This window comes from Dendropsophus ebraccatus, chromosome 14, assembly GCF_027789765.1.
Source record: "Dendropsophus ebraccatus isolate aDenEbr1 chromosome 14, aDenEbr1.pat, whole genome shotgun sequence".
In the NCBI taxonomy this organism is placed as follows: domain Eukaryota; kingdom Metazoa; phylum Chordata; class Amphibia; order Anura; family Hylidae; genus Dendropsophus; species Dendropsophus ebraccatus.
In genome coordinates this window covers 24,518,344-24,545,864 of record NC_091467.1, presented here as the reverse complement: position 1 = coordinate 24,545,864, position 27,521 = coordinate 24,518,344, and the positions used below count along the sequence as shown (strand labels likewise).

Below are 27,521 nucleotides of genomic sequence, written 5' to 3'. Positions count from 1 at the left end.
TTCACACTACGTAAGTTTCCGGCCATAGCGCGCTCCGTGAATAAGCGGCCGGAGATTTACATAGTTTGCGTACAATGGAAAGTATAGGATCTACGGCTGCACAGTTCACACTACATAACAACTTACGCCCGGATCGTATGCGGTGCCGTAAAAAATGAACCAGACCATTGTTTCGAGATGGAAATGCTGTAACTTTCATACGTAGCGTAAGATGCGGTCCCGTACGGAGTGGTGATTTCTTCATTTTTACACTTTGATTTGCCGATCCAAAAGGTTCTGTGGGGTGTCCAGGGCTAGCCGAAGATATCCAAGTAAAAGACCGCTGTCAGATCGCTCTGTACGCCGCTCGGGAAGTGTACGTAGATTACGGGCGTAAGTTCGCGGACCGTACGTAGCCAGTTTTACACGTATATGTCCGGCCGCGAAAAATATGCGGCCGGACATATACGTAGTGTGAACATAGCCTTAGTGTGGCAACGTGCTTCTTCCAGCCAGGAAGTATATATATATATATATATATATATATATATATATATATATATATATATGTATGTATTTATTTTTTCCTGCAAAACATAATTGAATCCTATAGCGATACTGCTCCATACAAAGGGCGGCTGATACTTGCATTAAGGGACTGACAGGCCTTTTGGCTAAAGCCTAGCATGAAGTTAATGAAGCCTGCATGATATAAGGGGCATTCTGACATTAGACAATTACACATGGGAAACAGGACTAAGCTTGTCAGAGCTTTATTCGACCTGAGAAGTGGTGAAATCATACGACTGGTTCTCAGTCACGGAGGCTGTTGTCCGGTGATACTTAGCTGTCACAGAGATATATTTCAAGGATAACCCAGCTTGTTGTTGATCGGTATCACAGCTGAGCCTTGCCCGTGGCTGTTCTTTCCGGGGAACTAGCCAGGGACCTGATTACCATTTCGGACAGGCTTCAGTTTAAGGATGCATATGTTACCGTCCAGAAAATGTGCTCATTCTCAAACGTGCCGTACTCCCACGCTTTGCTCCAAATCCTTGTCAATAATTTTCAATCCAACTGTGGTGAGACACTGTCTGGAGGTTTAATTAGTTGGATGAACTTACACTGCCCCATCCGCTTCATTGCCACAACCCAATGACAACATTTTATAAATGAGACACAAGCAGTTCAGTAAGTCTTTTCGCCTATCTATGCGATGGCTTCTTCCAGTTTAGTGCTTCAAGGGAGATCCGAGACACGTTCATTGCACCACAGTTAAAAATGTCAAGTCTGACTGACAACCCAGAGCAGGCAAATAGGGACAGAGCACATCTATGATCGATTCAGCATTGTTACCCATTTGGATTAGACTGTACAGTCCGCTGGCCATGTTTAGGCCTAAACACCCGAAAGGAACCTCAAGGTCAGAAGGTTAATTGTCTCCTTGAAGGTAATACTTGTCTTTCCTGAAGCACAATCCCATAGATGCATCATGGGTTGTAAAAAGGAGCTGACAACTTCAGCAGAAAGACTAAAAGTATCCATATATATTACATGAACAACAGCACACCAACAAGTGAGTATGCAGGGTCTTCACTCTCCCCTCATGGCTAATGTCAGAGGAAAGAAGGATCGGACATTATTTTCAAACTGGTGACAGAAAGTTTTACAAATTTGTAAATGACTTCTATTAAAAAAAAAGTATTTAAGTACTTATCAGCTGCTGTATGTCCTGCAGGAAGTGGTGTATTCTTTGCAGTCTCACACAGTTCTCTCTGCTGCTACTGCTCTGGACAGTTCCTGAGATGGACAGAGGTGGCAGCAGAGACCACCATATGAGGCTGGAAAGAAAACTTACTGCAGCAGCTGATAAGTATTTGAAGACTTGAGATTTTTTAGTGGAAGTTATTTACACATTTGTGTAACTTTCTCACACTAGTTGATTTGAAAATATATTTTTTTACCCCTTTAACACGCCAAGAAGGTGTGTGAATGTGGTTTATTCTCTTCCCCCTATTGAGAAACTATGCAAAAGTCAAGAGAAGCAGCGGTTGGCCAAAGAAGCCTAAATAGCAATGTCCCGCTATATACTTATTATCAGAAATTGGTCTGTAATGAAATAAGCTGTTCTACAACTTTTGCTGCTACACATACAGCTATAAAGAACAGTCTGTGCTTTGCTGATGGATTCACAGCACAGTGAAAGTTAATAAGAATATATCTAAATTCAACATTTCAGATATTTTGGAATATCATTGGATCACTTTTGCGTCTGTCTGTGTTTCCTTCGCTGTATCTACTGGATATAAAAGGGCATATTATATATGTTAAAGGGAATCTGTCAGCTCCCGGACACTACCTAAGGTGCTGACAGTGAGCTGTAGCTGGCAGTCCCCTGGTAAACATGGTGACTTTTGGAAATTTGTCCGTGCAGTGGATTATGCACAATCTCAGGTCTCCCACTGTAATGAAGAGTCAAAGGGAAACTGTTTCTGCCACGCTCTGGCACACCTCTCCACTCCTTCCTCCTCCCTCTTCTTCATGAATAATCAATGCTGCCCGGCCTCCTGCACGCTCAGCTGTCAGCCAGTGTCTCTGATTGCAGATGAGTCCTTTGTAAGCAGGTTATGCCTGAAAGAAACACAGATATAGTTGAATCTCTGAATTGAAATGTGTTGGAGCTGTGGTCTAGGGGTAACTCACTTTTCTCAAGACCTGCCGGCAGTTCATCCTCTGGTTCAAATCTCCTGATAGAAATGAAATATAGGTCTTTTTTCCCCCCTCATTATTGTATTTATTTTAAGGCTATATTTACACACACAGCATTTTTGCTCAGTATTTTGCAGCCAAAACCAGGAGTGGATTAAAAAAACACAGAAAGACAATGTTCACACACTGTTGAAAGTGAGTGGCTGTCCGTCACAACGTCCGTTGTTTTAAAATAACAGTGTTTGCTATTAAATGGTGGCAATCCATTCAATTTCCACCAGGGGATTTGAACCAAAGAATGAACTGCTGGCAGGTCTCTAGACAGGTGAGTTACCCCTAAACCACAGCTCCAACACATTTGAGGTTAGAGATTCAACTATTTCTGAGAGTTTCTTTCAGACATAACCTACCTACAGAGGACTGATCTGCAATCAGAGACACTGGATGACAGCTGAGCAAGCAGAAGGCTGGGCAGCATTGATTATTCATGAAGAGTAGGAATGAGTGGCACAAACAACACTTGGATACTTCTTTACAGTAAGATTGTACATAATCCACTGCATGGACAAATTACCAAAAGACACCATGCTCACTAGGGGACTGCCAGCTACAGCACACTGTCAGCACCTTAGGTAGGGCCCAGGAGCTGACAGCTTACCTTTAAAGAATCTGAAGGTGTAAAATCCCCTCAAAGTTCCATAAAAAAATTAGATGGCAAGCTGCAAAATCAAACAGCAAAAGAACAAAATGCCAATTTTTCTAAAAGTTTGATATTTCCCCGCATGTTGGAACCAATTTCCACCCCCAGCAAGAGTAATGACAGTAGGCTAGACAGACCTAGTCACAACTTCCCTGCCTTAGTCTAGGCAACAAATTATTTTAATTGCTGGGCTAAGTCAATATGCCTGACAAAGAGGAGATTATATTATTTCTTCATGGCTGTATAATCAATTCACACTGCGTGCGTGGCAGAGGAGACTATAAGATATGAAAGTTATTTCCGATCTTTCCAGCAGCTCTTGATATCTGGTCGTCAGAAGGAAGAAGACTGGCAGGAGATAGCCAGAGGGCTTTATGCAGAATATAGAACACATACTGGAATCACAGAAAGAAACTCTTAACTGGATTACGGAAAAGAGATGTACAGCAACATAATACCGAGCCTTAGTTGCAAGAGAGGTAACCTTTGCCTATTCCCAGGCAACTTCAAGTAGGGCCGTATTTGCCACTAGGCACCCGTGGTCCGGTGCCTAGGGCGGCGCCCTGCGGGGGGCGGCACCCGCAGGGAACACTTTTTTTATTTAATTTTTTTTTTTTAAAACCCCCTCCGTTGGCTCCGGCCCACGGGTGCCTAGTCCGCGCCGGGGGGGGGGGGGGGGGGGCGGGGCGTGCCGAGGTCCGGGGTGCGGGGCCAGGGGTGAGCTTCCGGCACACACAGCATGACAGAGGCCGGAAGCTCGCAGCTACAGCCCCGCGTTCCTGGATCTTCTCTCCTGCTCGGCGATGACGTCACATCACGTGAGCGCCGCCGAGCAGGAGAGAAGATCGGGCATCGCGGGGCTGCAGCTGTGAGCTTCCGGCCTCTGTCAGGCTGTGTGTGCCGGAAGCTCACCCCCGGCTCCGCACCCTGGACCTCGGCGCTGCATGGGGGGAGGGAACCAGCCTGCCTGCCCATCCTGCTCCTGCTCCCGGCCGCTCCATCTTCCCCCCCAGCCTCTCCCCTGCCCCCCAGCCTCTCCCCCCTGCATCCTCAGCTGCTCCCCTGCTGGTGGGGCAGCGTCTCCCCCTAACCCTCAGCCTCTCCCCTGCCCCCAGCCTCTCCCCCTGCCCCCCAGCATCTCCCCCTAACCCCCAGCGTCTGTCCATCCTCCCAGCGTCTCCCCCTAACCCTCAGCCTCTCCCCTGCCCCCCAGCCTCTCCCCCTGCCCCCCAGCATCTCCCCCTAACCCCCAGCGTCTGTCCGTCCTCCCAGCCTCTCCCCTAACCCTCAGCCTCTCCCCTGCCCCCCAGCGTCTCCCCCTAACCCCCAGCCTCTCCCCCTGCCCCCCAGCCTCTCCCCTGCCTTCCAGCGTCTCCACTGCCCCCCAGCCTCTCCCCTGCCTCCCAGCCTTCCAGCATTTTAGTCTGCAGCCCTCAGGATATGCTGGGAGTTGTAGTACAGTAGTACAATCCTCTGATAACTGCCACTGTAGACAGATGTATTGCTGGACCTTCAGGACTGATGTTGTCACCCACAGATTGCAGTCACCAGGAGCCTCTGCACACAGTGATTTATTACAGGGTTGCCCTCTTAGAGACTACAACTCCCATCATACCCTGAGATCTGTATAAATGGAGGGTGTTCTGAGATTTGTCACAGATACAGATGAATTCAGGAAAGAAGCGGGTCAGCATGTCGTGTCTCACTGGTTCTATATTGGTGGGCCCCAGGTGCCGCAGTCTAACACTGGATAGAAGCGGTCCCCAAACTAAGACGTCCCCGGCCTCCTTCCTTCCTCCATCACGTCTGTTTGATGAGAACAGCGGGCATCAAGCGTAGCGGCACCCAAGTGCCAGGGTATATACCATGCATGTACAGTAACGGGGGGGGGGGGGGGGTGCGCGCGTTGGGGGGGGGGGGTGCCTCAGAAAAGAATAATCCATTTCCATATCCTTAATAAGGTGTACCTATCACGATCGGACCTTCCAGATCAGTGGTGAGATCCTCTGCTAATCCGAAAGGTTGGTTCTCCATGAATGCGGAGATAATACATTATAATCTGACTGCATTTCCATTTCCATGGAGAACCGACCGGCTGGGTTCACACACTGTATACTTCAGGCAGTATTTGGTCCTCAAGTCAGGTCCTCATAGCAACCAAAACCAGGAGTGGATTGAAAACACAGAAAGGCTCTGTTCACACAATGTTGAAATTGAGTGGATGGCCGTCATATAACGGTAAATAACTGCCATTATTTCAATATAACAGCCGTTGTTTTAAAATAACAGCAAAAATTTGCCATTAAATGACGGCCATCCACTCAATTACAACATTATGTGAACAGAGCCTTTCTGTGTTTTCAATCCACTCCTGGTTTTGGTTGCTATACAGCCTCACAAATACAGCCTCAAATATACATAGTGTGAACCCAGCCCTATAGAAGAGATTAGGCTGGGTTCACACTATGTATATTTGAGGCTGTATTTGTGAGGCTGTATAGCAACCAAAACCAGGAGTGGATTGAAAACACAGAAAGGCTCTGTTCACATAATGTTGTAATTGAGTGGATGGCCATCATTTAATGGCAAATATTTGCTGTTATTTTAAAACAACGGCTGTGGTATTGAAATAATGGCCGTTATTTACTGTTATATGGCGGCCATCCACTCAATTTCAACATTGTGTGATTCTAAATGTGAAATTTTTATCTTTCCATGTGCTTGCATTCCTTTGCTATAAACCCACAAACAAAGAAGTCTAAGTAGTCCTTTCCATTATATTCTTGAGCTAAGTAGTCCTTTCTATGCATCAACATGCCCAGTTTGTATAAAGCTACAAATTACAGATCCTTTATCCTACTTTTAGATGATTTTAGTTTAGGGTTTTGAAGAGGGTGGGTTGGAGGTGACAGAGTCTCTTTAAAGGGAACCTGTCACCCAGCATTGCGGCGCAGAGCCCGCCCGACCCCCCGGTGGAGCCCTGGATACTTACCCTTTGCTGCAAGTCCCACTCCTGCATCCGGTCCCCAGACGGAGATATCGGCGCCGGAAGATGAGCGCGTGCTTTATGCTAATTACCAGAGATGAGTCCGATGCCCATAGAGAATGAATGGAGCCGTCATTCTCTATGGGCATCAGACTCATCTCTGGAGCGTGAGTGCGGGGCTGCCGACGGCGATATCTCCGTCCCGGGACCGGGTCCAGGAGCAGGACTTGCAGCAAAGGGTAAGTATCTGGGGCTCCACGGGGGAGTCGGACGGGCTCCCTTTAACTATTGCAGCTCAGTCAATTAGCGTCTGCAACTGTGCTCCGCCTCAGCTGCTGATTGCCTGAGAGGCAATTGTGAAGACAGATAGAAGAACAAAGGGGTAAGTACATTTCCCCACTACTCTCCCCACCAACAGAGCACAGACTGTCACTTTCAGATTAACCAGGTACCCTCCACCCTGCTGAGCGGGGGAACTTGGTTAAATACTAGACTTTGACATGTCTCTATGAAATGTCAAATGTTTTCCCAAATGAAAGTGACACTTTAAAGGGGTTGGCCACCATTACACACATTTTGTAAAACTCAAGCAATGTTTATGGTTAGGCACTTACAGAGAGTGCCATCACTGCTGACCCGTTCTTTATTACTGTGGTGCTCCAACCCAGGGCCATAGCTAGGGGGGGGTAGGGGGAGCAGCTGCCCTGGGCGCCGAGACCAGGGGGGGCGCCATGACAGGGAGCAGAGAGAGAAGGATCACAGTGGATGAGGCAGCCTGGAAGCGTCCTGCCCTCTGTCATTGTGAGGAGGCAGGGGACGATTTTTACTTCATCAAAAGAGGTATTTTCCATACTGTACTGTCTCCTGGCTGCTGTTTAGTTATAATTTGCGCAAAATCGCAGCGTTTTTACCACGATTTTGCGCAAATTAGGGCTAAACAGCAGCCAGGAGACAGAACAGTAAAGAGATGGTGAAGGACCTTGACATGTGACTATGATGTCACCGCAGGTCCTGTATGTACACTGCACTATGGAGGAGGAAGAAAGAAGATACAGGTGTGTGGGAAGGGGAGGACAATCAGGAGTGCACAGTCTGTGGAGGGGAGGGGGACAGGATGACACTTGTCTGGGATGGGGGGGGGGGCACACAAGAGAGTTGGGGTCCAATGTCTATTTAGGGGTCTGGCTGTACATTATTCCATACTTAACCCCTTAATAACTGCCCTATTTAAATATATATCACATTTATATAAATCTTACCTAGTATCTGCAGGGGTAGGGAAACCTGGCTCTCCAGCTGTTGCAGAACTACAACTCCCATCATGTCTGGACAGCCAAAGTTTTAGCTTTGACTGTCTATGTATGATGGGAGTTGTAGTTTTGCAACAGCTGGTGAGGCAAGATTCCCTATGCCAATCTATAAAGCACCTGTACCTGTCATTTTTCTAAATTATTTCTATTTTGAATTTGGTGATGGAAAACCTTACTGGAGGTGTTACTGCTGCTGTCTCCGCTGCTGAGTGGAGTTGATCGAACCTCGGGAAATCCTAGGTTCTATAGAACTCGAACATTCACAAACCTACAGCATTAGATTGGTGATGCCTTCCTGGTCCGTGGGGAAGGAGGAGACAGCCCGGGTAACGCCTGGAATTCCAGGATTCAGCCTTTGTAATAGCTGGGTACTCTCCTCCTTACCAATGGACCGGGAAGGCATCAGCAATCTAATGCGGCGGGTTTATGAATGTTCGAGTTCAATCGAACCTAGGATTTCCCAAAGTTTGATCAACTCTACTGCTGAGCGTACCTGTGCATTAGGAGACGGCACCATAGAATCACATTACACTGGGTGTCACACTGGAGATAAATCAGGAAGCTTTGCCTCCTAATTCACAGGTACAGACAGCAGGGAGCGGAGAAAACAGCGCCTCCTCAGGTACAGACAGCAGGGAGCGGAGACAACGGCGCCAGTGGTAGATTTGGCTAACTTGGTTAAAAAGTGTATGGGGACCATTACAGACTTCAAGCTTATATAAGAACCTTGAAAATGTGCAGACTGGAAGAGATGCAGGAGAATAAGGCAACCAGGATGTCCCCACACCATTGGCGCCCATAGCTTTGCCATCGCTGTAGTGCTGCTTTCCTGTGCAAATGACTATCTATACATACATACATATATCATATGTACTTACAGCATATGACTTACAAGCTAACTTATAGACTGTGTAACTAAATAGCCCACTTAGTTATAGTTCTATGTACTGTGAGGGGAAAAGCTGTTATTACCGCAGCAGCCAACACATTCCTGATGCGTGGCCTGATTTTTTCCAAAGCCTGGGCGGCAGCTGTCAACATGTATGATGTCCAGGCTGCGCTCTATATAACGTATCTCTGGGATATTCACAAACAACTCTTCCAGCATGCGCCTCTGCATCCTGAAGAACTCCATTATCAAGTGTTTGGCCTACAGCAGGGGAAAATGACCAAAATCATTAGATGTTAAAACAAACAAGCATATACTCTACTGTAGAATAAAACTATCCATTCTTTAAAGGGGTTATCCAGTTCGAGAAAATTTTTTATATATTGTTGCAAGTATATCGAAAACAATTCGTTGCTGCACTCCCCCGGTGTCCTCCTACAGGTCTTCAGGTCCACCACTGAATGTTACAGTTTCCATTCTAAGACAAACTTGTCTTGGCAGTGACAGCTCGCTCAGCCAATCAGTGACTGAGGAGGCACAGTGATTGGCTGAGCAGGCTGTCATCACTGAGATGAGTCTGTCTCAGAAGTGGAGGCGGGAGAATTCAGCAGGGGGACCCAGAGACCCATAGGAGGACACTGGGGGAATGCGGTGAGGTAAACATAGGTTTTTTATTATTTTTTAGATACTTGCAATGTAACTTAAGCATGCTTGAGTCCGATCATTCGGCATTTAAATACTGGTGCCTGAAGATCGGACTCAAGCATGCTTGAGTTGCACTCATCTCCGATAAAGTGTTATCCTTATACAAATAGCCCCTTTAAAAAGCAAATGACAAAGCAGAGTTACTTAAAGGCATGTTGGATGTACAAAATCCATTTTCAAATGGACAAATCTATAGAGCCCATCTTCTACACAGAGTCAGGAAGTAAAGTGTACTGTGACCCCAACCGATCCAAACTTTTGAAGTCTGTGTGGTGTGCTGAAAATCTGAGTAATGCTTTAATTTGCCTTGTGGTGGCGCTGCAGGAGAACTGAACATTTGCTACCAATTACCCCAATGTTTATAGTCAATTGGGGGTCTCATCTGCAGGACATCCTCCAATCAACATCGCTTTAATAAAAAGTGATCGTCCAATGTGGATATCCCCTTTAAGCTTCGCTGATGTCACATGGGCTAATTAAAAAGAACCTGTAATCTTTACTATAATTAGGTATAATAACTAGAGATGAGCGAACCTTGAGCATGCTCGAGTCGATCCGAACCCGAACTTTCGGCATTTGATTAGCGGTGGCTGCTGAACTTGGATAAAGCCCTAAGGCTATGTGGAAATCATGGATATAGTCATGGGACCCGGTTCGTTCATCTCTAATAATAACTAAAACCTTAAAGGTGAACTAGACTGCTCCTATACCCATCTGTGTTTTAGCTGAGATGTCACCATGCATGATCCCCCTTCAAGGAAGTGAAGTGGGATTCTGGAAACCTACAAGTGCCTCTGTGACATCCATTGTGCGGCTCGCAGTGACACATCGTAAATGTCAATACTGCCTTTAACCTGTTCTAATCAGCACCTGAATAATAAGGACCATTGTCTGTTGAAGTGTTTTTAGTATACATTGATGGCAAGCTTCCTGTATTCACACCCCTGGTACATGGATCTATTTATCCCCAGCACACAAACAATTCCAAGAAACGTGACGTCATTAGAGCCGTCTGCCTCGCCTCGCTATAGAATGTTTTAATTCACGGAAATACTGTATCGACATCTACTATTTGCATATAAAAATTCTGCGGAAGGAAACCCTGCACCTTCATGACTCCACAAATGGAAATTCTCATATACTCCTGTTTCACTACTTATCCTGGGCTGCAGATATTACTTATTTCTTTTACAACATGTTTCCAAGGTGATTGCATTCATGTAGCTCATGTCAGTGAAGTTCCGTCCATAACTGTGATCTAAAAACATTGGGGGAGATTTATCAAACATGGTGTAAAGTGAAACTGGCTCAGTTGCCCCTAGCAACCAATCAGATTCCACCTTTCATTCCTCACATACTCTTTGGAAAATGAAAGGTGGAATCTGATTGGTTGCTAGGGGCAACTGAGCCAGTTTCACTTTACACCATGTTTGATAAATCTCCCCCATTGTGCTTTACTGTAAAGAGGTAGAGTTGAGAGGCCTGAACAACCTCATAAGAATATAGGTATAGGGGCTGCCTTGTATAATCAGCGTTGTACGTAAATATGAAGTGCTATTGGTCTGAGATGTTTTTGTCTTGTTGTCAAATCTTTATTAAAGGGGTACTCCACTTAAATATTAATCTTTAATCTAATCTGCACTTAAATAATAACCTATAATCTAAGCTTGTTTGTAAAAGGCTTCTATTACATGAAATGGTTCATTTGTCTTCAGCACATCCTTACACCGTGAAGCAGCTGAAAATCCTCACTTCCTGGTCCACTCTGTCCCCATCCTCCCTTCTGAGACCAAGGTCACATGATCTCTGTCTGTTCTGTTGCCAAGCAAGCTGTAACACCTCCTCTGTAACCCCTCCCACCACTGACATCATACCGATCAATGAGCACCTAGCCAAGGGGCGGGGAAATAACAGAATAGTAACAGCCTCCTGAGCAGTATAGGGGAAAAGAGACACAGTTCATCTATGAAGATAGACAGATAGATAAATAGATAGATAGATATTTTATATATAGTGTAAAGCAGAAGCAGATTGAAACAGCGATGGGCAGATAATGTAAGATGGGGCAGGTACCCGGCAGTTGGTTCTGAGGTGCAGTGCATGCTGAGACATGTAGTTTCCCAGCTGGGTGCCATGGTGTAAAACTGGGGTCATTTGTAAATGTTTTAATCCAGGGCTAGGGGCAGAGTAGAAAAGGGGAAATTTGTCAAACGTTCGATGGGGGATTGATGAGTGCACCTATATGCTTTTTGTGCATTTTATTTTTTTATGGCATCGCTGGAGTTCCGCTTTAAGCCCTATGACTATCTGTCAATACAGTGCAGAGCATTAAGTGTACCACATCCTAAGCCCTAGAGATGTTATTTATGTTACCTGTCCAGGCAAGCTGGAGGCAAAAGTTAGAGCCACAGGTTGGAGACTACTGATGCTAATTGTACTACTCAATATAATGCTATTATTGTGAAAAATAAACACTTTAAGTGATAACTATACCTATACAGTGTGTATATTTAGGGACGGCACTTTTTGATCATAAAGAAATAGCTGTATATATAAGGGACTTAGAAATACCTTTTCCAAGCGTAGACTCGTCTCCTCCTGACAGCCATAAGAATTGCTGGAACATTTCTTATTCCGCCCACTAGAAAAGGGGTTGACTGTAGACACAACATTAAGTTTGTATATAAATAACACTGTATCAACAACATATGGGAACTATATGTAAATATACCATCTGCAATAACATGCGAAGAGTAAATGTAGACACAAATGTCTTTTTTGTAAATGATTACTGAGATATGGGACATCATGCAGACATGTCAAAAGTTTTTATCGGTTAAAGGGAATGTGTCATCAAAAAATGACATTGCTTAAATAATGTTTTATGTTAAACCTTTTTTTTTTTTTTTAAATAATTTTTGGTGGGGCTAAAGGTAAGCTAAGACTTCCTGTTGTGTCTGTGGTGATGAAAGGAGGCTGCTGTAAAGTGATCTGTACAGCATTAGGCTATGTTCACACTACGTAAAACTACGGCCGTAGTTCTCGCCGCAGAACTACGGCCGTAGTTTTGCAGTGTGTGACATAGTCTATTTTCAATGGGATGCCGGCCGAAGCGTACACACATCGTATACGCTCCGGCCGGGATCTGTGCGGCGCCGGAAAAAACTGACAGGTCAGTTTTCTGCGGCCGGAATTCAGTGAATTCCGGCCGCAGAAAGACCTGTCAGTTCACACAGTGAAGCGAGCGGCTCCGGCCGCTTACTTCACTGTGGGCTATGGGAAGCTCTGATGCGGGCGCACGCTGATGCGCCCGCATCAGAGCTCCGCGATCGAAAGATGATCCGGCCGGTACTTAAGTACCGTCCGAGATGATCCGGCCAGTGACCGGCCGTTCCGTGAACCGGCTGGGGTCACGGAACGGCCGGTCTCATACGTAGTGTGAACATAGCCTTAGGCTGCATTCAGACATCCCGTAAAATTTTAGGAACCATTAAAGTTAATGCAGCCATTCATACCATCCGTGCCGCAACCCCTACAAATAGGACATGTCCTAGTGCAGATCGCAGCACGGATTCCCCCCGCCACCCGGCAGCAGAGATGTCATCATATCTGACTACTCACCTACTCCCCCGTGCTGGCCAGCTTACTTGTTCACCAGAAATGGCCTGGACTACGCTGCCTTCTTCTCCCGGCAGCATAATTATGTTCAGCCAATCGCGGCTGAGCAGCTGATGACGCGCTGGACGGGGGCCGGTATGAGGGAGGACTGGAGCGGTCCGGCCGGCCTCCTGAAGATGACGTGATCGTTCCAAGATGGGGGCCGGGGTCGACAGTGATTCCGTAAGTATACATCATCACACTTCCGGGTCTAGCGTGGGGGGGGGGGTGGAAACACGGGGAAGGGGGCCATTCACTTAAATAACACAGATTACAATGTTGTATAACTTTATAATGTCTGTTAGTTAAATAATGCTTTACACCGCACTACCTCTTTAAAAGATATAGGACGGTAGGTGTACTCAGACTTTTGTCTGTCTTTGGAATTAAGGTAACATTGGCCTCATACATTGACTGTAGCTGCCCAGGCATCATGGGAAATGTAGTTCTGCAACAGCGGTAGGGCAGAAGATTCCCCATCCCTGCACTAGGGAATCTGCACACACAAGAACAGACAGTGTGAATCGGAAGTATAACTACAGTTGATCACGGTATGGCCACAAAGCAGAGACTGGCATTCTCTTTACACAGTCCCGCATGTAGTTGACTGGTGATCACATGACTCAACTAAGGTTCCAAGACATATTGGCATAGCTGAGCTCAGATGAAACAAGTTACACTGCTAGAATACAGTTAAGGTGAGTTGCTTCTTTAAGTTGTGTATCACCTTTAAATCTGAGGGAGAAAATTAATTTTACTCGGAATCCTATGCTGTTCAATAAAATAAATTAATATTTCAAATGCAGTTAACACCCCTCAACACCTAGTAGAAATCCCTTTACATTAAGCTGGTTGCCCAAGACAATTATCTCATGATTAAAAATTCATTCAGTATAAAGATCATGAATACACAGCAATGGCTCAGTAATAGCTGTTTAGGACCAGATAACTGGATGGTGCAGTTTCAAGTATATGGGTTGTAGAAACAAAACCATAGTCTGGCCATTCAGGTAAAATGTCACTGGATAGAAGCAGGACTCGGGGACATGGGGGTACTTCGTATAATGTTTTATAGGCAATGCTCTATGGGATAAAGTATAGAACCGGCATGGAAAAAATGGGGATGCAGGAACAATAACAAAAGCATACTTACTCACCCTGCTCCCCTGCCACTGCCATTTTTCTGAGTGTCTGGTGCCTCCTCAGCCAATTACTACACTGGGCAGGCAGTTCCTATACAATTACACGCCACATTCCAGGAATGGTTATCAGACACGGTCCTTTGTATGTTCTTTTGTGTTTTTAAATGATTTTAACTTGTCTGTTTTGCACTTGTAGTTTGATACATTAATAAAGATTTATTGCTGAGGATGCAGTCTCTTATTATGCATGTGCCACCCATTTTTATATGACATGCTTTTTTCTTTCATGTGATGTTTGAGGTTCTTTTATGTCATATTGGGTTGAGCACCCTATATTATTAATTTGATTTAATTTTGTTAGTAGTGCCTTGTCTTTTCTTTGTATGGAACATCTCAGGAACCAGGAAGTAGAGGACTTGGGAGCACGGCAGGGGAGTGGGCTGTGTGAGTATGCGTCCCTAATATTTTCCCTTAGGCCCCAGCAACATATCACAAAACGGTCTCTGCCTAGAAGACCCCTACATATAAAATGTATCACCTAACATTTTTTCTATTAGTTTAAGCAAGGCAAGGTAGATTTATTTGCTTCATTTTCTGTATCTGAAAGTAGGGGCTGTCTGAGATGCTTTACCAACATTAAGGCTGGGTTCACATTACGTTTTTGCAATCCGTTTTTTCTTCCGTTTTTTTGCAAAAAAACGATGCATTTGTGTCCGTTTTGATCTTTTTTTTTTTTTTTTTTTACAATGGAAGTCAATAGAAAAACGTATCAAAATGGATGCACACAAATTAGAGATGAGCGAACTGGGTTCGGGTTCGAGTCGATCCGAACCCGAACGTTCGGCATTTGATTAGCGGGGGCTGCTGAACTTGGATAAAGCTCTAAGGTTGTCTGGAAAACATGGATACAGCCAATGACTATATCCATGATTTCCACATAGCCTTAGGGCTTTATCCAAGTTCAGCAGCCACCGCTAATCAAATGCCGAAAGTTCGGGTTCGAGCATGCTCCAGGTTCGCTCATCTCTAACACAAATGCATTCACAAATGAAAAAAACATAGTGTGAACGCAGCCTTATCGATGTGCTTTACAGCAGCCACATGGACCATTAGAAGAAGAAGTCTGGTGCTGATTCATTGTCTTCTATGGAAGAGCCTTTTAGGTATGTTCCGTGACCTGTGCAGAGGTCAATGTGTTTGAAGGAGGGGAATTGTGCCTAAATAGCAGATCTACTAATATCTATATATAGGCGTTACCTTTTACTGTGATACTGTATTGGACAAATAGAACATGCAAAGAGAACACGAAACACCAGGGGCGCCTATATAGCGCAGTAGGGTCAACAATGTTTTCCACAATGAATAAGGATATAGGTCAGACTAGCCTTGCAGCGCTGTGCTCCCAAGAGGAACAAAACTACTGATTAAATAGATATAAAGTTATAAAGTGTCTGCTGGCCGGCTTGTAGTCAGGACATCTGTAACCTGTCTCAATACAATGCCCACTTGTAGAACATCCAAAGACCAAGATATACCAAAAGGACTACTCCAATAGCCTTGGTACAGGACAAAAATGGATAGGATGCAACTGACAATGAGTACGTTGCTCAATGTTGGTTGCATGTGAATAAAGGTAAATTGGAAGCTGTACCATCCTATCCATTTTTTTCCTGCACCAAGGCTGTTGGAGTAGTCTTTTTAGTTTATTTTGGTTCTTGGATGTTCTTTTACTGTGATAATTGGGCGAAGAATGCTCAGACATCAGCCTGTGTGCTGCAAAATTTATCACAAGCATTCACATACAATTAAGGGTGCCTTTACACCAGTCATGTCAAACTCTGGCCCGCAGACAATTCACAGTTTGAATTTCATCTGGCCCACCGACATTGCATTAGATACGACCGCCCATACTTACATAAAAAGATGAGTGAGCAGCTGTATCTCCACGGCAGGACCAGCATCAAAAGTGGGACCGTCAGGATGGGGGTGAGTATGGGGGGCTGTATCCAGGGGTATGGTGGGTTTGGGGGGCCTTCCAGGGGTGAAAGGTTTCCTTTAACAACTGTTCTAGGGGCTGACTACTATATAAGAGACTATGGGGGTGGGCTGGCTACTATATAAGAGACTATGGGGGAGGGCTGGCTACTATATGAGAGACTATGGGGGAGGGCTGGCTACTATATGAGACTATGGGGAGGGCTGGCTACTATATGAGACTATTGGGGAGGGCTGGCTCCTATATGAGACTATTAGGGAGGGCTGGCTACTATATGAGACTACTGGGGAGGTCTGGCTACTATATGAGACTATTGGGGGGCTGGCTACTGTATAAAACTACTGGGAAGGGCTGGCTACTATATAAGAGATTACTGGTGAGGGCTGGCTACTATATGAGACTATTGGGGGGTTGGCTACTATATAAAACTACTGGGAAGGGCTGGCTACTATATAAGAGACTATTGGGAGGGCTGGCTACTATATGAGACTATTGGGAAGGCTGGCTACTATATAAGACACTACTAGAAGGGCTGGCTACTATATTAGAGACTATGGGGGAGAGCTGCCTACTATATGAGACTATGGGGGAGGGCTGGCTACTATATGAGACTATGGGGGAGGGCTGGCTACTATATGAGACTATGGGGGAGGGCTGGCTACTATATGAGACTATTGGGAAGGGCTGGCTAATATATGAGACTATGGGGAAGGGCTGGCTACTATATGAGACTATTGGGGAGGGCTGCCTAATATATAAGACAATGGGGAAGAGTTGGCTACTATATGAAACTATGGGGGAGGGCTGGCTACTATATAAGAGACTATTTGGGAGGGCTGGCTACTATATGAGACTATTGGGAGGGTTGGCTACTATATGAGACTATTGGGGAGGGCTGGCTACTATATAAGAGACTATTTGGGAGGGCTGGCTACTATATGAGACTATGGGGGAGGGCTGGCTACTATATGAGACTATTGGGAAGGGCTGGCTACTATATAAGAGACTATTTGGGAGGGCTGGCTACTATATGAGACTATTCGGGAGGGCTGCCCAATTTATAAGACTATGGGGGAGGGCTGGCTACTATATAAGAGACTATTTGGGAGGGCTGGCTACTATATGAGACTATGGGGGAGGGCTGGCTACTATATAAGAGACTATTTGGGAGGGCTGGCTACTATTTGGGCACTATTGGAAGGGCTGGCTAATTTGTGGGGCAATTCTGGTTGGATTGGCTACTACATGGGTTGGGGTTTAATCATGTCATTTATCATAGTGCACAGTGCTGGGAGACACACACCACTGACAGTGCCAGGAGCGCCGCACACTGCTCTGAAAGTGAAAGGACCGCCGCATGCGCTCTTCAATAATTATCAAGGTTGGCCCGCGACTTTGTCCAATTTTTAATTTTGGCCCACTGTGTATTTGAGTTTGACACCCCTGCTTTACTAAGAAAGATTTATCTGACAGATTTTTTAAGCCAGTGCTTCTCAAACTTTTTGTTCTCGGGCCTCACCCAGCAATCCATGTTGATGCTCGGGCCTCACCAACAAACATATACAACTATCAAGCGCCAGATACCGCCATGTAGTGCACATAATATCCCAGAGCAGATTAAAAACAACACCAAAGTGCAGAAATAAATGTTGCTTCACCTTTAGTAAACCACCAACACAGTGCAGAAAATATATACTGCTCCAACTGCAGTAACCCATTACCACATACTGCTCCACCTGTATACCAGCCCAAAAGTGCAGCATTTCTTTCTCCATAACACACACACACGCTAGTATGATTCTACTCTTAACCTCCTCTTCCTGTGGTAGCTCCCTCTCCCCTCCTTACCCCATTTCTGTACATTTGACATTCCTGTCACTGTCAGAGTGATGTGCAGTGTTCCTGGCACTGTCAAAGTAGTAGGTATTCCCATAATAGCTCCCATATAGTAGTTAATACCTTCAATAGTGCCTTACAAATAGTTAATTCCCCCACTAGAGCCCCACAAACAGTTAATAACCCCACTAGTGACCTACAAATAGTTAATTCCCCCAATAATGACACATCTGTGTCCCACAAATACTAAATTCCCCCACTAGAGCCCCGCAAACAGTTAAATCCCCCAGATTAGATATGTGGGTTGCCCCCTGTGGGTAAGATTCCCTGCTTTTCCCCATATAGTAATAATGCCCTGACTGTGACCCTCATACAATAATAATGCCTCCTGCTGTGTCCCCATATAGTAATAATGCTCCCTATGCTGTGCCCCATATAGTAATAATGCTTACTGCTGTACCCCCATATAGTAATAATGGCCAGTGCTGTGCCCCCCTACATAGTAATAATGTCCAGTACTGTACCCCCCTACATAGTAATAATGTCCAGTGCTGTGCCCCCCTACATAGTAATAATGTCCAGTGTTGTGCCCCCCTACATAGTAATAATGTCCAGTGCTGTGCCCCCCTACATAGTAATAATGTCCAGTGTTGTGCCCCCCTACATAGTAATAATGTCCAGTGTTGTGCCCCCCTACATAGTAATAATGTCCAGTGCTGTGCAAGTATTCCCGAATGCTCCACTGAGCAGGTGATAACTCTAATCTTAAGGAGAGAACATAACACGGTGGACAGCGGGAGACATATTTATCGGAAGCTCAAGCCACAACAGATGTACAGTTACGTCTATCATCCATTGTTACAGAGTTGTAACATGTTTACAAAAGTCTAAATTCACTGTGACAGCGACTCCTTGTGTCGGAGATCTAGGAACAAATCAAAGTATTCCGCTGTCTTGAACACTTAGCAGACCTTTCCTGACATGGTCCTCTCTTGGAATATATAGATTTTGCAGCAGTGAGGACAGATGGCTAGAGATTGCTGGGAAGGAAAAGCTGAAAATTAACATAAAAAACCCAGCAAGTAAAGCCATATCCAATGAACACGATGGCTCAGTTCAGTGGGAACTGGGGAGGTATGACAGATCTTATGACTTTTCACCACATCTGAACATTAGTAGTTGTTTTCAATACTTGACTGATACTAAACATTAAAGGGTTACTGCAGCGATATTTTTTTCTTCCAAATCACTAGACGTCAGAAAGTTATATAGATTTGTAATTTACTTCTATTTAAAACTCTAATTTCTTCCAGTACTTATCAGCTGCTGTATGTCCTGCAGAAAGTGGTGTATTTTTTCCAGTCTGAGGCTATGTTCACACAATGTTTTTCCAGCTCCGTTTAAAATGACGTCCATTATTTTGAGCATAAAATAACGGACGTTATTTAGCAGCATGGCCTCCCCTTAGTGCAATGACTGGTGTTTGTACATTATTTTAGTTTGGGGTTACTAATTGGCCTTTGTGTGCGGAATACACCACTTCCTGCAGGACATACAGCAGCTGATAAGTACTGGAGTACTTACATGTTATAAATGCATTTGGTGGCCATACTGGAATTACAAATGAAACAAAAAAAAAATTATGATTTTGTGGTGATCTCTTGCAACATGGATAGATGCTTCTTTGCTTGTGCTTGGGTATACAGTAGTTGTTATGTGCCTTAGTTTTTGTCATGTCTTCAAATGCTTAAAGCGACTCTGTACCCACAATCTGACCCCCCCCCCCCCCCCCCAAACCGCTTGTACCTTCAGATAGCTGCTTTTAATCCAAGATCTGTCCTGGGGTCTGTTTGGCAGGTGATGCAGTCATTGGCCTAGCCTGTGCCAAACGGGAGCATCTGTGCCCCAAATTTGCACCATCCCCCTGTCCCTCCTCCCCACCCTCTTCATTATTAGGAATGCTCCAGGCAGATTGTCTCCTATTCGTCAGCTGTGTGAATACTGAACATGGGCTGGATAGTTGGATACCTGTGCAGTGTTCAGCATCAGAAAATGTTCCAGTGGCATTCCTAATGAGGGTGGGGAGGAGGGACAGAGGGGTGGTGCAAAGTTAGGGCACAAGGCTGCAAGTTTAAAAGTTGTTTTTTAGGACAATAACCGCATCACCTGCAAGACGGACCCCAGGACAGATCTTGGATTAAAAGCAGCTATACGAAGGTACAAGTGGTTAGGAGGGGGCAGATTGTGGGTACAGAGTCGCATTAAATATAACATGGGGCCTTAGTGGTTAGCACTGCAAACTTAAAACACTGTAGTTCAGTTTCAGTCTTAACAAGATTATCATTCGTAGCCTTCCATCATGTGACATAGTTGGCCAAAATTAGCGGGTCCTGTCTAATTTTATCCGTAATATATGGTGGCCTTTATTGTCACACACTGACTTATGTTAAAACTATTATGTCTAAGAGAGATCAGCTGTCCATGAGAGATCCATGTGAAGCCACCTGCTCCAGATTCATCTGCATTATATTTTTTCGTTCTACCCACCTTCTGTCCATTAGTTATTAATGTATTCATTTGGGTTCACCATTAGGGGACCTTTACTTGACAGTCATTGGATGTCAATGGAGGTCTATGGATTGTTACAACTGAGTGGCAAGCCTGAATGCTCTACCCATTGAGTGGTGACAGTGTTTGTTCTTCTAAGAATAGTGAGTGATATCTAGAAAAAAGGAAAGGTACCACAGAACCTCTTCATAAACTCTAGCGTTAAATATCTGTATATAAGGAAAGGTTTCCTTACAGCTCAACAAAGTAATCCTTCGCACCAGGGTACCCTATATTTTACATTTTATTTCCCTTTAATATACAAACAGCGGGGTCTCCCTGCAAGACTGAAGTACAGTGACTGATCAAGAGAAGATTTATATTAGCTGAATTCTGAATAGGAAATGTTTCATGTATATGAAGAGGAATAACAGAGCTCGGGGACACATGACCCGGTATTTAAATGATATGTAGAGACAGCTAATTCTCCTTAGATGTTTCCATGAAGCTCGCTTTGGCTTCATCTCCAAGACGCCTGATCCGGCTGTAATCATTCCGAATGTGATTAGGATGTTCTATCAACATCCAGGAATAACAAATGACCCGTGGACGTGAAATGAAAAATGACTTGTGTTGAGTATGATGGTTGCTTCCCTCAATAGCAACCATCACATCTATATAATAAGCCATTGTCAAGCACACCAGATGCAGCCACACTACAATATTGTGGCTTCTTGCTTACAACCTGACTGACGGACACTGAATTTACTGTGTGTCTTCTCACTGGTAATTGAATTCTGGTTGATGAAGAAACTTCCTCTACATGTAAGGTTTCATAATGCACAGGAAAAGGCGGACAAGGAAATTCGAGGGACCCAGAGCATGCATTGCATGTAAAGACATGGTTGGGAATAAACAACAAAATTACGGGCAAATGTTATCAGATCAGAGACTACGTCAATTGTAAATACATAGGGATCATATACAAGGCCACATGTGTATAGGGCAAAGAATATATTGGGCAAACCACAAAGGAGTTTAGGTGTAACATGACTTTATGAAACATGACTTATCAGGCGGACAAAAGCCACATCCCGGCACAATAATTCTGAACAAGATGGGGACATTTCAGGCTTAAAATTTATTGGCAGAAAGTCACAAACTGTGGTTTTAGGTGACATTCACTTGTCCGTAGTGCAGCCTATGACTGCGGACCCTCACATCTGCTCAATAAATGTGCATTAGTGCTGCTCCTTGCTTCACAGACCACTACATTGAGATAGCAATCGTGCCACAAATCCCAGTCCGTGCTACAACAATGCTACATTGGAACACTGCTAGATTGGGATTGCAGTCAGTACACATGTATGGATGCGTTAACGGGCCATTGAAAAACATTGGTCCTGTCTGCAATTGGGCATATGCAAAATAGCCTTGGTTGCGAGTCTCAAAACACGGGATAGCCAGATATCTCTAGCCTGTTGCCATGGGGTGCCTCCATGATAGGGATAGCACCACACCACCCTGATAGGTAGCCCACTTGGTTGTGAGTATTGGAACATAAATTGGGAAACAACAGGGTGGCCCCTTTTTGCAAAGTTTAACTCAAGGTGCGAGTATTGCGATCATGACAAGGGCTTGCCAAGGCAGGCATCCATCCACAGACAGCTGTTTCGGGTATTTGCCCCTCGTCAGTGTTGAGCAGGATTCTGGCTAGATGGGGCAATGACAAATCAACCAACAGAACACAGCAATCACTGAGCTCAAGGAGATCAATGAAAAAAATCCAATGAAGTACTCAATGAAGAGTCTCTACTGATGCCCCTAAAAATTTAAATATGCAAAACAAGAGTCCGTGAAGCCTCTCAAAACACATGATAGCCAGATATCTCTAGCCTGTTGCCACAGGTGCCTCCATGATGGGGAGAACACCACACCACCCTGATAGGTAGCCCCAACTGAGGGCAGAACTATATACGTGTGAATACAGCCTTAACCAGCAGTTACATTTTTTGTGCTATGTTTAAGCACTTATCATCCATTGTCAACAACCGATATGTGTGAGCACCATGAGGCCATGTCACTACGATAGATTCATATCAGGCATTTCAGTGGTTGCCTACATCAGAAAGATATCAGCGCTGGGGGAAAGCAGTATACCACTGTAAATTAGAAACAGAATTTTGTTGGATCTGCACTAGTAATTAAAGATGTACTCAGCCCAGGACCCCTTTTCTGGCAATACCTAGGGAGGGGGGTCGGTGAAAACAATAACATTCACTCACCTCATCAGCTCCAGCGATGGTGCCAGCATTCCGCTGCTCTGGTCTTCAGCGGATATAGTGGTTCCCGTCTGCTGCTGAATGGCTAAGTGGGCCTACCACGTTACATCTGAAGACCAGGAAGCATCCGGACATCCGTGGACTAGACCGAAGTTGGGGAGGTAAGTGGATGTTACTGTTTTCACCCCTCGCCAGCCATTGCCGAAAAAGGGGTTCCAGTCGAAAAAAACCTTTAACTTCCATATCAGCTACATTTCTGCAACATTTTTGTAATATGGCCAGGGCATTATCCTGATGAAGGCAGCTGCTGTCATTGGGCATTACCGGTGCCATGAAGGGGTATACTAGCTGCAGCCTTGTCTCCCTACACGGATCAATAAGCCTTGGGTGCCCATGATTCTTATACTGATTTGCAGCTTTTTCTTCCTTCTATCACTTTTAGCAGGTAATGGCCGTTACTGTCAAAGTCAAATTGTTGACATCCATCCACTTGGCTAAGTTTTCTGCTTCTAGCACAAGAACTGAATAATATATCTGCATACATGTTTTTCTCAAGTGGAAAATAGGAAAACTATTGAATCAGACTCTGACTCTCTTTAATCGCTGGGGCAACTTGATTTTTCTAAAATAGTTGTATACTTTGCCTCTTTGGGCTGTCACTTGCTTTTTGTGCTGCTTTAATACATACAGCGGAAAAAGTTTTTGTTTGCAAGTGTAATGTCACAATTAGAAAACATAATGTCGCTATCTGAAACCACAGTGGTGCAATGGAAGTGAAGGCAAAGAAGCCCAGGGGCTCAGGAACCTTGTGGATGTGGGAGGCGGGGATGAATTCTGTTGCATGAATGATTCAGGGATTTAGGTAATTTTACTTGCAAATATTACACTTGTTAATGTATGTCGCTTTAACGCACCGTCAGCGAAGCTAATTATTGTGAAATTTAGTAGTGATCTCACATCAGAAGTTTTAGCTATTAAGGACTATTACACTTTACATCACAGTAAATGGACCCCAGACTATTGCAACTAAAACAGGACTCCTACGTCCGAGTATCCCATAATGCTCTGCTGCTGACTGTAATGCATGCTGAGAGAGGAAAGAAGAAGACGTATATTTCACTTTAATTTTACCCAGGGGCAAGCTCACATAACCAATCCATAGACACATATAGTAAGGGGTATCGAATTAGAGGGACAGGGAGCTCCATGTTTCGTCACACATATATTACAAAGTTGGCTGGGTCATGTAAGGGCTTCTCATAATGAAGAATATAAAATGTTGCCACGCTTCATCATACTGTATGTCTAAAAGCATTGATTCCACGGAAAAGTTAGGGTCCTATTTCACGGGCCGAGGAGGGCCCGATTAACGATGTAAACGAGCGGCGATCTGCTCGTTTACTGGGCCTATTCCACGGCCTGATAATCGTTGAGCGAGGGCCTGCAGGGACATCGTTACCGATGTCCTTGCAGCCCTTGCAGCATCATACATTACCTGGCTGCAGGGCTTGTCCTCCACTCCGTCTCCTCCCCGGGTCCCCCGCCCTCTATCTTCTGAATGGCCGGTCAGCTGACAGGCCACACTCAGCCAATCACAGGCCGCGGCGGTCCCGGCCTGTGATTGGCTCTGCGCTCCGTCAGCTGACCGGCCATTCAGAAGATAGAGCGCGCGGGACCCGGGGATGAAGACAGCGCGGAGAAGAAGCCCTGCAGCCAGGTAATGTATTATGATGCTGCTGCTTCTTCACAAATCGTCGGTCGCCCGCCGAGCACCGCTATTCAACCATAGCGATGCGCGGTGGGGGAATGATGGTTTTAGGTCTGGCCCTAAATGAACGATCAGCCGATGACACAATCATCGGCTGATCATTCTCTCTATTTCACCAAACGATAATCGGCCAAATCGGGCCAAATGGGGCTGATCCGGCCGATTATCGTTACTGTGGAATAGGGCCCTTACCCTGTTACAGGGCATCACACCACACCCATGGCTTCATAGTAAGGAGCTATACTGCACAGCTGTCCAGACATCATCATTTGTAATAAGTTTCTATGAGACCAGAACTTTCCTAATCTCCCGAGAAAGGTTTTTCACACTTCATCTAATCTTCTAATGGACAATCTGTGAACTGTGAAGGTGGCTACCAGGCATTTCTACCAAGCTGTGTGACATAGGCGAATAGACTCAGGAAAGGAACAATTATAAAAGTAGCTCAATGAAGGATGATGAGGGTACCAGACGCCCAGTCCTGAAGGGGGGCAAGCTGAAAACTTTTATGCCAGCTAAAATATAACTTATCCGCCTATAAACAAACCGGGGACCTGTTTTATATTATCATAGAGGGCCAATATTTAGTGAATGAGCGCCATCTGTGGGTGAAACTACAAGAGACAAATAAGGCATAGATTTAAAATACATGCATCAGTATTAGGATATTGTTGAGATGGTATATGTCGTGCAGAGGAGAGATACCATCTCAACAATATCCTAATACTGTTGCACCAGATGAGACTTTGTTAATCAATGTTTAATAATTATTTCCCACTGCATACCACTGTTGGCTATATAACCATTGTTTTTCTGTTTTCTGTTCTTATTGTAACTAATTTGTTTATCTGGAGACTTGTAACGAAATCTATTAACCACTTATTCTATGAAAGAACTATTCTAAATCTGTCACGGCCGCGGCGGCGTCCCGTGTTCCGGGCCGCCGCTGCGACCTCCTCCTGCCCCATGCAGCCGCCGGGGTCCTTGTGCAGGGACCCGGCGCTGCTGCTAGTTCAGCCCCTGGGGGCACCGCACCTCTCCTCCGCTCCTGTCTCCGTCTGTGCCGGCCGGCGCGCGCGTCCCCGCCTCCTAGGGCGCGTGTGCGCCGGCTGTCTCAGATTTAAAGGGCCAGTCCGCCCCAAATTGGTTAGTTGCACCAATCACTCCCTATATATTCCAGCCCTGCCCCACTACAGGTGTTGGAGCCTCTACATGCTTCCCATAGCGTTTGGCCCAGCCCCCTGTTGTTCCTGACCTTAGTCCCTATTCCTTGTTCCTGTCTCCAGTCCTTGTCCCTAGTCCTTGCCCGATGCCTTCCCGTTGTTCCTGATTCCTATCCGCTACCTGGTCCCTAGTCCTTGTTCCTGGTTCCTGCTCCCCTGTCACTCCATTGCTCCTGTGTTCAGCCTGTCACCTGCGGTTACGCCTTCAGACCTCTGCCAGCACTATCTCCTGCCTACAGCTCCTGCCACGCCTCGCCTGCCGTCACTAGCAACCAAGCCAGGGGTAGCGACCTGGGGGTCGCCTGCCGCAGCAAGTCCATCCCGCCTTGCGGCGGGCTCTGGTGAAAACCAGCGGCCCCTTAGACTCCGCTCCCTGGTGAGGTTAGTGCCATCGCTGGTGACGGTCCAGTGGATCCACTACTCCAGGCGTTACAGTAGGCTCCAACCATGGATCCCGGCGAGGTGCCTGATATCCGCGAAGTAGCCCGAGTGGTCGCCCTACAGGCGCAACAAATCCAGAAACAGTCGCAGCAGATCCAGCAACTCACTGCCGCCTTACAGCAGCATACTACAGCCCAGCGCACACCACCTCCTGCTGCTTTTTCTACACTTCGACTGGCTCTCCCAAGCAAATACTCTGGTGACTCCAAGTTGTGCAGAGGATTCCTGACTCAGTGCACCATGCATATTGAACTTTTTAGTAGTCAGTTTCCCACCGAGCGCTCTAAAGTGGCTTTCATCATCAGCCTATTGGAGGGTAGAGCTCTGGCCTGGGCCACGCCGCTGTGGGACCGAGATGATCCTGTTGCTGCCAATCTCCGAACCTTCCTAGTCGAGTTTCGCTCCGTCTTTGAGGAACCTGCCCGTGCCTCTTCAGCTGAAACTGCTCTCCTCAACCTGTCTCAAGGGAGCTCCTCTGTTGGTGACTACGCCATCCAGTTCCGCACCCTGGCGGCAGAATTAGACTGGAATGAGGCCGCTCTAATAGCCACCTTCAAGAGGGGCCTGTCCAGTCGGGTGAGAGACGTGCTTTCCGCACGAGACCTACCTACCTCCCTGAACGAACTCATCCTACTGGCCACCAGGGTCGATACTCGTTTTTCTGAGAGAGAGGAGGAGGTCTGGCATGAACGGCGACTAAGCCTGTCCCGTCGCCATCACCAGCTGGCGCCGGTCTTCCAGAATCCTGACGTTCCGGTGTCCCAGCCGACTCCTGAGATTCCTATGCAGGTGGAACGGGCTCACCTGACGCCTGATGAAAGAATTCGTCGTCTGGAGCTGAATCTCTGCCTACTGCGGTGGTTCGGATCACTTTCGACTGAGATGTCCCCAACTTCCCCAAGCGTCCGGGAAACGCCAGCACCTAGGTCCGGTGGGAGAGGTCCCCCTGATTGTGAATGCCACCTCTCTAAAGTTGTCTGTGCCAGTCTCCATCCAGACACCCTCAGGACAAACTCTCCAGACTACTGCCTTTCTCGATTCTGGGTAAACAGGCAATTTTATTGCAGCTACATTGGTCCAGAGATGGCGGCTACCCGTGACCCCACTAGCCAGACCCCTGACTATCTCGTCGGTCACGGGCGAGATTCTTACCGACCATGTGCACTACCAGACCGCACCTCTAGTCCTCCAGGTGGGCACTTCACATCTGGAAAAGATCTCCTTCTACGTCCTGCCCCATTCTTCTTCCACCATCCTCCTGGGACTCCCTTGGCTGCAATTACATGCCCCTAAGCTGGACTGGAGAACCGGGAAGATTCTCAGTTGGGGTCAGGACTGTTCCAACCAGTGT

At 45.9% G+C, this 27,521-nt stretch overlaps 1 protein-coding gene across 2 annotated transcripts in view; it reads right to left on the bottom strand.

Moving 5' to 3' along the window:
• The window catches only part of ZPBP2 (zona pellucida binding protein 2), a 58,888-nt gene that overhangs the window by 2,156 nt on the left and 29,211 nt on the right, over nt 1-27,521 (bottom strand). For both annotated transcript variants that reach the window (XM_069952379.1, XM_069952380.1), the window contains 2 exons: nt 11,850-11,935; nt 8,657-8,834 (listed from right to left, as the gene is read on the bottom strand). In XM_069952379.1, coding sequence (XP_069808480.1) covers nt 8,657-8,834; nt 11,850-11,935 — 264 coding nt within the window. The remainder of the gene's footprint in view (nt 1-8,656; nt 8,835-11,849; nt 11,936-27,521) is intronic.